This window comes from Mustelus asterias, chromosome 3 (genome assembly GCF_964213995.1).
Source record: "Mustelus asterias chromosome 3, sMusAst1.hap1.1, whole genome shotgun sequence".
In the NCBI taxonomy this organism is placed as follows: Eukaryota; Metazoa; Chordata; class Chondrichthyes; order Carcharhiniformes; family Triakidae; genus Mustelus; species Mustelus asterias.
Genome location: NC_135803.1, coordinates 16277506 through 16289960, shown reverse-complemented (window position 1 = coordinate 16289960; position 12455 = coordinate 16277506). Strand labels below are relative to the sequence as shown.

At 42.7% G+C, this 12455-nt stretch overlaps 1 protein-coding gene across 2 annotated transcripts in view; it reads right to left on the bottom strand.

Annotated features, from left to right (window-relative positions):
- tm4sf1 (transmembrane 4 L six family member 1) overlaps nt 1–12455 on the bottom strand; it is a 30858-nt gene that overhangs the window by 17621 nt on the left and 782 nt on the right. The window contains exon 1 of one of the 2 annotated variants that reach the window (XM_078205440.1): nt 80–327. The exons of the other annotated variant lie outside the window; for it this stretch is intronic. Coding sequence (XP_078061566.1) covers nt 80–256 — 177 coding nt within the window. The 5' untranslated portion in view covers nt 257–327. Of the gene's footprint in view, nt 1–79; nt 328–12455 lie in introns of those variants that run through there. 2 annotated transcript variants of the gene reach the window in all.

The following is a 12455-nucleotide window of genomic DNA, read 5'->3' as shown; positions in this document are numbered from 1 at the left end:
AATAATAAATCAAATCAAATCATCTTTAAGATTAACAGTCTCTGGCTTTAATCAAACTTGTTCTTCAAAACATACCCACCAATATTCCACCTCCAATAAGTCCTTCGAACAACCCCACCATGGGGCTGAGTTGCTCTCGCTCTGCGTATTTAATTTCTCCATTTGGGAGATGCAGCAAAAGATCAGCCATAATGCACAGAACTGCAAAAGGTATCAGAATAATACCAATGCACCGCGCATATTTTCCAAAATACATGCTGTTCCTCACTCCTTAAACAGCGGTCGTGGTGTTTTACTAAAGTGCAGTCAACTGGAGTTGACAAGAGACACTCCTGCAATGAGGAAATGTGTTTGCGTTGACTTGCTGGCAGTTAAGTACATATAGGTACTCAGGTGTGTCACTGCTAGAATAAACTATTCAGATATGCCATTGAAAGCCTAATAATGTATAAGATATCACAGTCTATTATCTTCAAAGCTGAAGGGTTTGGGAACCCAATGAACTGACTAAGCAAAAATAGAGGGCCAATCTTTGTGCAATTAGATCTGTAAAAAACCTCCTCAACGAATTTCCAACCTCAATAATATAGCATTCTCAACTTACATCTTGTGAAGTCATTATACAGTCTGAATTTACAAGGTGGGAAAGATCCAAACCCACAAGTTAGATCAGAAAATGTGCCAAATGTATTCACTCATGCAGTATGGTGGCACAGTGGTTAGCTGCCATCAGGGGCCAGAGTTCAGATTCCAGCCTTGGGTCACTGTCTGTGAGGAGACTGCACGTTCTCTGTGTAGGTTTATTCCGGGTGTTCCGGTTTCCTCCCAGAGATGTGCAGATTAGGACATTTGGCCATGATAAATTTCCCCTTAGTGTCAGGGGGATTAAGCAGAGTAAATTTCACATGGGGTTACGGGGATAGGGCCCGGGTGGGATTATTGGCGGTGTAGGCTAAATGGGTCGAATGGCCTCCTTCTGCACTGTGGGTGTTCTATGATTTATGCGATATGCAGCGAACATTGTGAAAACAATTCTACATAGAGTTATTTAATATTGTAGAGAATCCAGCTGTTGATTCTCTGTTGAGTCTCTGAAGCCCAGTTACTGATGAGAACATTCATATCGTAACAAAATAATAACCCAATACTTCTTTGAGGAGGTGCAAATGGACGTGGATGGAGGAAAGACAGTGGGTGACTTTCAGAAAGCTTTTGACAAGATACCAGAACAGGAAATCACTGAAGAAGATTAAAGAGCATTAGGAAGAAGGTAAGAAACTGCATGAAAAGCTGATCAGTAAAATGGAAAGAGAAAGTAGGATTTAAGGGAGTTTCTCAGAGTGATTGGAAGAACCTAGCTGTGTCCTTTAAGTGCCGTTCTGAACTACTTCTCTTCAATGGGTAGAACAATGATTTGGATAGCTTTAGAAAGACTGCCGTCAACATTTGAAGAGGATATTAAATTAGATAGAGCTACAGAGGGAGTGCAGTGAAGGTTTACCAGGCTGATTCCCGGGATGGCAGGTCTGTCATATGAGGAGAGACTAAGTCAGTCAGGATTATATTCTTTGGAGTTCAGAAGAGTGAAAGGGGATCTCATAGAAGCTTATAAAATTCTAACAGGATTAGACAGGGTGGATTCAGAAAGAATGTTCCCGATGGTGGGGGAGTCCAGAACTAGGGGTAAAAGCAAATTACTGCAGATGCTGGAATCTGAAATCAAAAGAGAAAACGCTGGAAAATCTCAGCAGGTCTGACAGCATCTGTAAGGAGAGAAAAAAGAGCTCAAGTTTCGAGTCCAGATGACAAAGGGTCTGTTTTTCTCTCCTTGTAGATGCTGCCAGACCTGCTGAGATTTTCCAGCATTTTCTCTTTTTGTTCCAGAACTAGGGGTCATAGTTTGAGGATAAGGGGTAAACCTTTTAGGACTGAGGTGAGGAGAAATTTCTTCACCCAGAGGGTGGTGAATGTGTGGAATTCATTACCACAGAAAGTAATTGAGGCCAAAACGTTGTCTGATTTCAAGAAGAAATTAGATATAGCTCTTGGGGCTAGCGGGATCAAAGGATATGTGGGGAAGGGGGGATCAGGATATTGAATTTGATGATCAGCCATGCTCATAATGAATGGCAGAGCAGGCTTGAAGGGCCGAATCGTAGAAATCATAGAAACCCTACAGTGCAGAAAGAGGCCATTCAGCCCATCGAGTCTGCTCCGACCACAATCCCACCCAGACCCTCTCCCCATATCCCCACATAGTTACCCACTAATCCCTCTAACCTACACATCCCAGGACACTAAGGGGCAATTTTAGCATGGCCAATTAACCTAACCCGCACATCTTTGGACTGTGGGAGGAAACCGGAGCACCCAGAGGAAACCCACGCAGACACGAGGAGAATGTGCAAACTCCACACAGACAGTGACCCGAGCCGGGAATTGAACCCAGGTCCCTGGAGCTGTGAAGCAGCAGTGCTGACCACTGTGCTACCGTGCCGCCCAGATTTGAATGGCAAACTCCTGTTTCTAGTTTCTATGTTTAAAATAAATAAATAATAATGAGGACCAAAAGAGGATGCAAGGGGATGTAATGAAATAGGTGGAAAAGAAACTGGCAGATAGAATTCAACATCAGTGAACAAACATTCTATAACTAAGGATTTATATAGGCCGGAATTCCCCGACCTCGCCCGCAGCTGGGATTCACCGGCTGTGCCCAAAATTCTCCGTTCTCGCTGGCAGCGGTGGCGGGGCAAACGAGATCAGGGAATTCTGGGCCTCAATGTCTTTAATGTGGTTAAGTAGCCCAGGATGCTTCACAGGAGCATATTCGGACAAAGTTTGAGACCAAGCAATCTTGGGAAATATTGCAGTAACTGACCAAAAGCTTTAAAGAGACAGGGACAGAGAGAAAGAGAGATATAGAGAGGCAGAGAAGTTCAGAAGGGAATTCCAGGGATCAGATCCTAAGCAGCTGAACGCATGGCCGTCAGTGGCGGAACGATGGAAATCAGGAATGCACAAGAAGTCGGAATTAAAGGAGCGCAGAGATGTTGAGGCTATAGAGAGAGTAATGTGGATTCACGAGAATTCCGGCTGGGATGAGGATATACACATATGGAAAGTGACTTGGAGTTCTTCATTAGACAAGAGGATATTCATGGATATTTTGATAGGGGTGTGTAAATAATTACGTAGGGATGGGATAAAGTATAGAAAGCACTAGAACATGATGGCGTTGATATAAAAACAGAAAGCAGGAGACACTGCTTTTAATAGAATTGTGATGCTTTACAATGCACTACTTGAGGCACAGTAAGAAGTCTCACAACACCAGGTTAAAGTCCAACAGGTTTATTTGATAGCACGAGCTTTCGGAGCGCTGCTCCTTCATCTGGAGGGTGGTTGATGAAGGAGCAGCGCTCTGAAAGCTCGTGCTACTAAATAAACCTGTTGGACTTTAAGCCGGTGTAGTGAGACTTCATACTGTGCCCACCTCAGTCCAACGCTGGCATCTTGAGATAGCGATTGAAGCAATGATAATGCTGACATTTGTAAATAGGCTGCAAAATGTGGGAATAAAGGGTCATGGCTATAGGATGGACAAATGGGATTAGGACTGCTGCTAATGTGAAAAAGAGTCACTAACATGGACTGTTTAGACTGTAGAACTTTTTGCTATATTATAATTTCTGTATAATTCCATATTAACCAAGTTAACAAAGGCATCAAACAACGGAACTGTAAGGATTGAGATATGAATGCTACATCACTGTCAATCCTGTGAAAAGCCAAGAGTTAAATAATTAACTGAACTGTAGTTAGACTGTTCGCAGAACAGTTATTTTTTCCTTTTAATTTGCTTCATCAAGGTTGGTTTAATGTAGGACAATTTGAATCACTGCCACGTCTCTGGGTAACTCCACACAGAGAACACTTTCATAGCGAGCAATGTGATGGCCACATTACGGTGACGATTAGCTCAGAGGAATCTTGAGTAATTCCAAAAGAGCAACTCCATCAAGATAATTAGCAGCTTATAATTAGACACGTATCATCTGTCACATGATATAATCAAATTAACTTATTTCCTGAACCATTCATGCAGCACTCTGAAGCTTATTTATAGTTAGTAAAAGACTGCAGTGTGTGGAATATTTACTTGGCTGCTGATAGCTTCTTGCATGTTGCTAGGTCCCTTGGACCCTTCACAAAAGTGTTAATGCCCCATGCCTAAGTGAAAGCTGAAGCTATCGATTTGACCGTTCTCACTCCTTGTCTATTCTTGGTAATAGTCAGATATTTTTTGTTGCGGGGGTCACCTTCCTGTGTGAGTTTAATCAGTGAACAGCCATCAAACAACTTTCTTCTTACAACACTGATTATTCTTACCATTCTTCAAGGATTTGGAGGAAAATGTAGCTGGTCTGTCTAGTGAGTTCACAGATGACACAAAAATTGGTGGAGTTGTGGTGAAGAGGATTGTCAGAGAATACAGCAAGATATAGACCGGTTGGAGGTTGGGCGGACAAATGGCAAATGGAGTTTAATCCGGACAAGTGTGAGATAATGCATTTTGGAAGGTCCAATGCATGTAGGAATTAAACAGTAAATGGTAGAACCCTTGGGAGTATTGACAGGCAGAGAGATCTGGGTGTATATGTCCACCGATCACTGAAAGTGTCAACGCAGGTAGTCAGGAAAGCATACGGCATGCTTGCCTTCATCGGTCGGGGCATTGAGTATAAAAATTGGCAGGTCATTCTGCAGCTGTACAGAACGTAGTTCGGCCTCATTTAGAATATTGTGTACAATTCTGGTCACCACACTACTAGAAGGATGTGGATGCTTTGGAGAGGGTACAAAAGGGGTTTACCAGGATGTTGCCTGGTCTGAAGGGTATTTGCTATGAGGAGAGGTTGGATAAGCTCAGTTTGTTCCCACTGGAATGACGGAGGTTGGGGGGGGGGGGGGGAGGGTGGGGGGGTGACCTGTTAGAGGTTTAAAAGCGAATGAGTGGCATGGACAGAGTGGATAGTCAGATGCTCTTTCCTAGGGTAGAAAAGTCAAGTACTAGGGGACATAGGTTTAAGGTGCGTGGGGAAAAGTTCAGAGGAGATGTGAGAGGTAAGGTTTTTACACAGAGGGTGGTGAATGTCTGGAACGTGCTGCCTGGGGAGGTGGTGGGAGCAGGTACAATAGCGGCATTTAAGGGGCAACTAGACAAATACATGAATAGGATGGGAATGGAAGGATACAGACTCCGTAAGTGCATATGAGAACATAAGAACATAAGAAATAGGAGCAGGAGTAGGCCATCTAGCCTCTTGAGCCTGCCCCGCCATTCAATAAGATCATGGCTGATCTGAAGTGGATCAGTACCACTTACCCGCCTGATCCCCTAATTCCCTTACCGATCAGGAATCCATCTATCCGTGATTTAAACATATTCAACGAGGTAGCCTCCACCACTTCAGTGGGCAGAGAATTCCAGAGATTCACCACCCTCTGAGAGAAGAAGTTCCTCCTCAACTCTGTCCTAAACTGACCCCCCTTTATTTTGAGGCTGTGCCCTCTAGTTCTAGTTTCCTTTCTAAGTGGAAAGAATCTCTCCACCTCTACCCTATCCAGCCCCTTCATTATCTTATAGGTCTCTATAAGATCCCCCCTCAGCCTTCTAAATTCCAACGAGTACAAACCCAATCTGCTCAGTCTCTCCTCATAATCAACACCCCTCATCTCTGGTATCAACCTGGTGAACCTTCTCTGCACTCCCTCCAAGGCCAATATATCCTTCCGCAAATAAGGGGACCAATACTGCACACAGTATTCCAGCTGCGGCCTCACCAATGCCCTGTACAGATGCAGCAATGATGTGGAGATGCCGGCGTTGGACTGGGGTAAACACAGTAAGAAGTTTAACAACACCAGGTTAAAGTCCAACAGGTTTATTTGGTAGCAAAAGCCACACAAGCTTTCGGAGCTCCAAGCCCCTTCTTCAGGTGAGTGGGAATTCTGTTCACAAACAGAGCATATAAAGACACAAACACAATTTACATGAATAATGGTTGGAATGCGAATACTTACAACTAATCAAGTCTTTAAGAAACAAAACAACGTGAGTGGCTTTTGCTACCAAATAAACCTGTTGGACTTTAACCTGGTGTTGTTAAACTTCTTACAGATGCAGCAAGACATCTCTGCTTTTATATTCTATCCCCCTCGCAATATAGGCCAACATCCCATTTGCCTTCTTGATCACCTGTTGCACCTGCAGACTGGGTTTTTGTGTCTCATGCATAAGGACCCCCAGGTCCCTCTGCACAGTAGCATGTTGTAATTTCTTTCCATTTAGATAATAATCCAATTTGCTATTATTTCTTCCAAAGTGAATAACCTCGCATTTGTTGTTATACTCCATCTGCCAGATCCTCGCCCACTCACTCAGCCTGTCCAAATCTCTCTGCAGACCTTCTACGCCCTCCACACGATTCACTTTTCCACTTATCTTTGTGTCGTCTGCAAACTTTGTTACCCTACACTCGGTCCCCTCCTCCAGATCGTCTATATAAATGGTAAATAGTTGAGGCCCCAGTACCGATCCCTGCGGCATGCCACTAGTTACCATCCGCCAACCAGAAAAGCACCCATTTATTCCGACTCTCTGCTTCCTGTCGGATAGCCAATCCCCAATCCACGCTAACACCCTACCCCCAACTCCGTGTGACCCAATTTTCTTCAGCAACCTTTTGTGAGGCACCTTATCAAACGCCTTTTGGAAATCCAAAAACACTACATCCACCGGTTCCCCTCCGTCAACCGCACTAGTCACATCTTCATAAAAATCCAACAAGTTCGTCAAGCACGACTTTCCCCTCATGAATCCATGCTGCGAGCATGGTTTTAGTTTAGTTAGGGCATCATGATCGGCGCAGGCTTGGAGGGCCGAATGGCCTGTTCCTGTGCTGTACTTTTCTTTGTTCTTTGTTTTTACTACATTGATGTTGGGGGTGGGGAGGGGGGAGTGATTTGATTTGATTTATTATTGTCACATGTATTGGGAATGTTGTGGGCTTGATGTCAGCCTTTTAATTGATCACAACTTTACCCTTCAAGTAACCAGACCAAGTCAAGGAGTTCTCTTAAACAGCTGTTTTCTTGCGAGTTATAGCAAGGACGCTGGAAAGCTACAGTTCACATCTTTGTAGCTAGCCAGAGTGGCGATTTCCAAGATACATAAGCAATTATACTTTTCAAATTCGATTACAAGTAATTGGCATATACTAATCACAATCACTTTACGCTACCTTCACTATAATATCCAATCAATGTGAAAACATAGTATATCATTGCTACAAGTTATCATTGTACAACTCGCACTGTGGATCACTCCCTTCCTCCCAGTTACAGATGTCTGATTTAATGAATTTTGCCAAGATTAATGACCTTGGCGTTTATCTGTGACGACTCTTACAAGAAGATCTTGGGTTTTCATAGCAGCTTGTGTGATTATTAACCTTTTCAGGGATACAGTGAAAATTATTGTTTCTTGCGCGCTATACAGGCAAAGCATACTGTTCATACAGTACATGGGGAGAAGGAAAGGAGAGGGTGCAGAATATAGTGTTACAGTCACAGCTAGTAGAGAAAGATTAGCTTGATATATGGTGGGTCCATTCAAAAGTCTGATGGCAGCAGGGAAGAAGCTTCAAGATTTGTACCTTACATTCTATGATGAAGGTGGTGCTGAAGAACGATTCCATTTGTGTTTATGTTTTTTTCTAACTAATTGAAAATCTGAGAACAACCAGAAAACAGCAAAGTGGACCATTCTCGTTAATGGAATGCAAAATGGTTGCTTTGGTAGAAATTAATTTATTTGCATCAAAATGTTTCAATGTGCAGAATAAACTCCCAAATAGAATACTGCAGGGCGGCACGGTAGCACAGTGGTTAGCACTGCTGCTTCACAGCTCCAGGGACCTGGGTTCGATTCCCGGCTTGTGTCACTGTCTGTGTGGAGTTTGCACATTCTCCTCGTGTCTGCGTAGGTTTCCTCCCACAGTCCAAAGATGTGCGGGTTAGGTTGATTGGCCATGCTAAAAATTGCCCTTAGTGTCCTGAGATGTGTAGGTTAGAGGGATTAGTGGGTAAATATGTCGGGATATGGGGGTAAGGCCTGGGTGGGATTGTGGTCGGTGCAGACTCGATGGGCCGAATGGCCTCTTTCTGTACTGTAGGGTTTCTATGATTTCTATGAATAACCCCAGCTAATCCTGCTTGATGGCATGTTAGGATGACTCAGGGTGGATGAATGAAAATGGGCTGTATGACCTTCCAGATTAGTAACTATCCTGTGAGCATTGTTACAATCCCCATAGACAGCAATAACTTTTAAGATATTTGAATTTCCCACCAACCGAATGACGGAAAAAATCATAGAACATAGAACATAGAACAGTACAGCACAGAACAGGCCCTTCGGCCCACGATGTTGTGCCGAGCTTTATCTGAAACCAAGATCAAGCTATCCCACTCCCTATCATCCTGGTGTGCTCCATGTGCCTATCCAATAACCGCTTAAATGTTCCTAAAGTGTCTGACTCCACTATCACTGCAGGCAGTCCATTCCAGTTCATATGACAAGATTTCATGTTTTAAGACTTTTATGATAACAAATAATCTAAAATCAACATTGACTAAACATTATTTAACTGTCAACTAATATACCAAATTACAGAAACATTACTTTCTAATTATCTAATTAATTAAATCAAAAATACTTTGTGACCCATTTTTTACATTACATATCTGCTGAGAGTGTGATGTAACTTTATAGACAAAGTCCCACACTTCTCTTGGATTGTCAGCAGACTCCCTTCTCCCCGTCACGCTCGAGCCAATCTTCCAATATCCTTTGAAAGTCAGTATTGAGTATCTATGAATTGATATCCAATAGCAAGGCACACACCAGTGACTCCTTAAATCTCCACAAGTCCCATCGCTTTGAATGGAAAATCAGTTCTCCTTGGCATCCCACTAGATGGCTAATCCTAAAAGGTATTCTCCTGCCTCCCCTCTCTCTACCACAAGGTACCTCAGGGATTATGCCCCCTTATTGGCAATTCCCAACTCAAAGGGCAGCACATTAACGATGATTGTTAATCGTATATTAATTGTGCTTAATTGTATGATAGTCTATGTCCAGAAAGACCAGCTGCCCCTCGTTCATGTCTATGCGGGAAAACTGGCACTTGATTTTCTAGAGATTTCAGCCTGGGCCTCTTTCTCCATGGCAACCAAATCACATGGATCTGTCTCTGAGCAAAATTAGTACAATCATACCACCCCCCATCCCCCCACCCCCGTCCAAAACATTCTGTTTTACCTTAAATTAAAAGAAGCAGTTTAAAACATAACCATCTTATGAATCCTCTCATTTGTAACAGCATGTTAAAGAATGTGTACTGACCCTTGATGAGACCGATATAAAACAAACATTGTGTTTTATGTGGTGTGTGTGTGTATGTGTGTGTGTCTATATTTGTGTATGTGTGTGTTGTGTACATTATTTTCAGTGAAATTAACCACTGCAGCTAAAACTGGATAAGATTAAAAATGGCTTTCTTGCACTTAAACTCACTGTTTGGTTTCCAGTGAAGAGAAGTTTAAGATCAAGATTTGTGTATATGTATTTAGCTTCACTAAACAATTATTTAATCTCACAACTTTCGTGGATTAGTCACTATCAGAGCATGTGATTAGTAAGATAAACAACATTCCAAGCTTATTGTGTCAAATTATCTCAGACAATATTTCTATGCTTTTTTAAAGCCACATAAGTGCTTTAGAGGTAAACATTTACCACAGATTGCAATCTGCTTTTTATTAATCTTGCGCAACACTGCACCCATTACAGGCTCGATGTAAAGGCTTCGAGGACGGAGGTATGGAATTTTCCTTTCTGCTCTTTTCATACCTTTAGTTTTCATTTATGGTGCTGTGTGGCTGAAACTACTGGGGCAGCACACTGGCACACTGGTTAGCACTGCTGTCTCACAGCGCCAGGGACCCAGGTTCGATTCCCGGCTTGGGTCACTGTCTGTACGGAGGTTGCACATTCTCTCCGTGTCTGCATGGGTTTCCGCCGGGTGAACATAGAACATAACAGCACAGTACAGGCCCTTCGGCCCTCAATGTTGCGCCGACCAGTGGTACCAATCTAAAGCCCCTCTAATCTACACTATTTCAATATCATCCATATGTTTATCCAATAACCACTGGAACGCTCTCAACGTTGACGAGTCCACCACTGCTGCAGGCAGGGCATTCCACGCCCTTACTACCGGGTGCTCCGGTTTCCTCCCACAGTCCAAAAGATGTGCTGGTTAGGTGCATTGGCCATGCTTATTTCTCCCTCAGTGTACCCGAACAGGTGCCAGAGTGTGGCGACTAGGGGATTTTCACAGTAACTTCATTGCAGTGTTAATGTAAGCCTACTTGTGATACTAATGAATAAACTTTAAAAACAACACAGTGAACTGTAAGAATGGAGGTTAATCTCTAGGTCGAACCTCTCTTTGACACACTAAAACTGACAGAAACTTTGTTTTCAATCTTCCCAAGTTGGTTAGTAGGTAAATCCATCATTTTACACAATATGTAGTATTGTTGTCACCACCGTTCTCTATGGCAGTGGGATTTGCGTCACTCACCAAAGGCATCTCTGGGCACTGGTGACTTTCCACCACCAATGTTTCGGCAGGGTACTCAGCAGGTGAACAACTCCAGCAACCTCACTGCTGTGTATGGTTTGCTTCATTAATGCAAAGGCTTCATTTTAAGGCATTTCTGCCAATGCAACTACATTTTAGAATTAATTTGACCACATTTTAAAACTCAGCAGGCATGCTGGGTTAGCTAGAAAAATTGACTGCATTTTAGAAAGTACAATGCAAGCAAAAACAGCCTTTCCATAACCAAAACAAGTTTCTCATGGCCACAGCTGTGAGAATTGTTTCGGTAGTCAGAGACAGCATGTACCAAACAATTCCAATACGAGATAAGGGTTAACATATAATTTTGGAACCGTGTGTGCAGCAGTCAGTCTGTTTTCGAGACCTGTTCAGTATGTTTTAAGTTCTTTAATCAGTACAGGACTGGCAGCCAGTCTCTCTCTCTCTCTCTAGCTTCTCTCTGTTCATTTCTGTAACGTTTTAATTTCAAATTCTGTTCAATAAAAGAAATTAATCATATCAGTGCCATCTCCGTCTATTCTAAGGAATGAATGGACCCTACACTCACTGAAGCTGGCATGCCTCCAGCATCACAACAATCATCATGTGAGGTATGGACTAAAACAATGGTTGTTGGGCTGGTAGTGCTAAGTTTGTACTGCGTAACTTTGTAAATAAATACAAAAGTGCATCCAGATTGGCTCCAGTTCTATCCTTCGCCAACGGACTTTCCAGAGTAGAATAACAGTGAGTCAATTCCTCTTTATGGGAAATAATATTCAAGTTGTGCAATGAGATTATAAAACCTAAAAAGGTTCTGAAAAATTATTTCCACGTTGCAATCTTGTAATTGAAAATGGATCAAGTTTTAAACTCTGAATTCAAACCATTCATCAACTTCAGGAAGCGTAGTGGAGAACATGCCCCTGTCTACATCGATGGGGATGAAGTAGAAATTGTTGAGAGCTTCAAGTTTTTAGGTGTCCAGATCATCAACGACCTGTCCTGGTCCCTCCACGCTGACGCTATAGTTAAGAAAGCCCACCAACGCCTCTACTTTCTCAGGAGCCCAAGAAAATTAGGCACGTCAGCTACAACTCTCACCAGCTTTTACAGATGCACCATAGAAAGCATTCTTTCTGTTTGTATCACAGCTTGGTATGGCTCCTGCTCTGCCCAAGACTGCAAGAAACTACAAAGGATCGTGAATGAAGCCCAGTCCATCACGCAAACCGGTTTCCCACCCACTGATTCTGTCTACACTTCCTGTTGCTTCGCAAAAGCAGCCAGCATAATCAAGGACTCCACGCACCCTGGACATTCTCTCTTTCACTTTCTTCCATCGGGAAAAAGATACAAAAGTCTGAGGTCACGTACCAACTGACTCAAGAACAGCTTCTTCCCTGCCGCTGTCAGACTTTTGAATGGACCTACCTCGCATTAAGTTGATCTTTCTCTACACCCTAGCTATGACTGTAACACTACACTTCTGCACTCTCTCCTTTCCTTCTCTATGAACAGTATGTTTTGTCTGTATAGCGCGTAAGAAACAATACTTTTCACTGTATACTAATACATGTGACAATAATAAATCAAATCAAATCATTCATTCGGTGGAGAAGAAATTGTAAAGAAACAGTTTGTTTTGGGTAAATTGATCTCCCCTTTTTGTACCCGTTTATTTGCCAACAATCTTTAAAAGGTTATTAGATAGCTGCT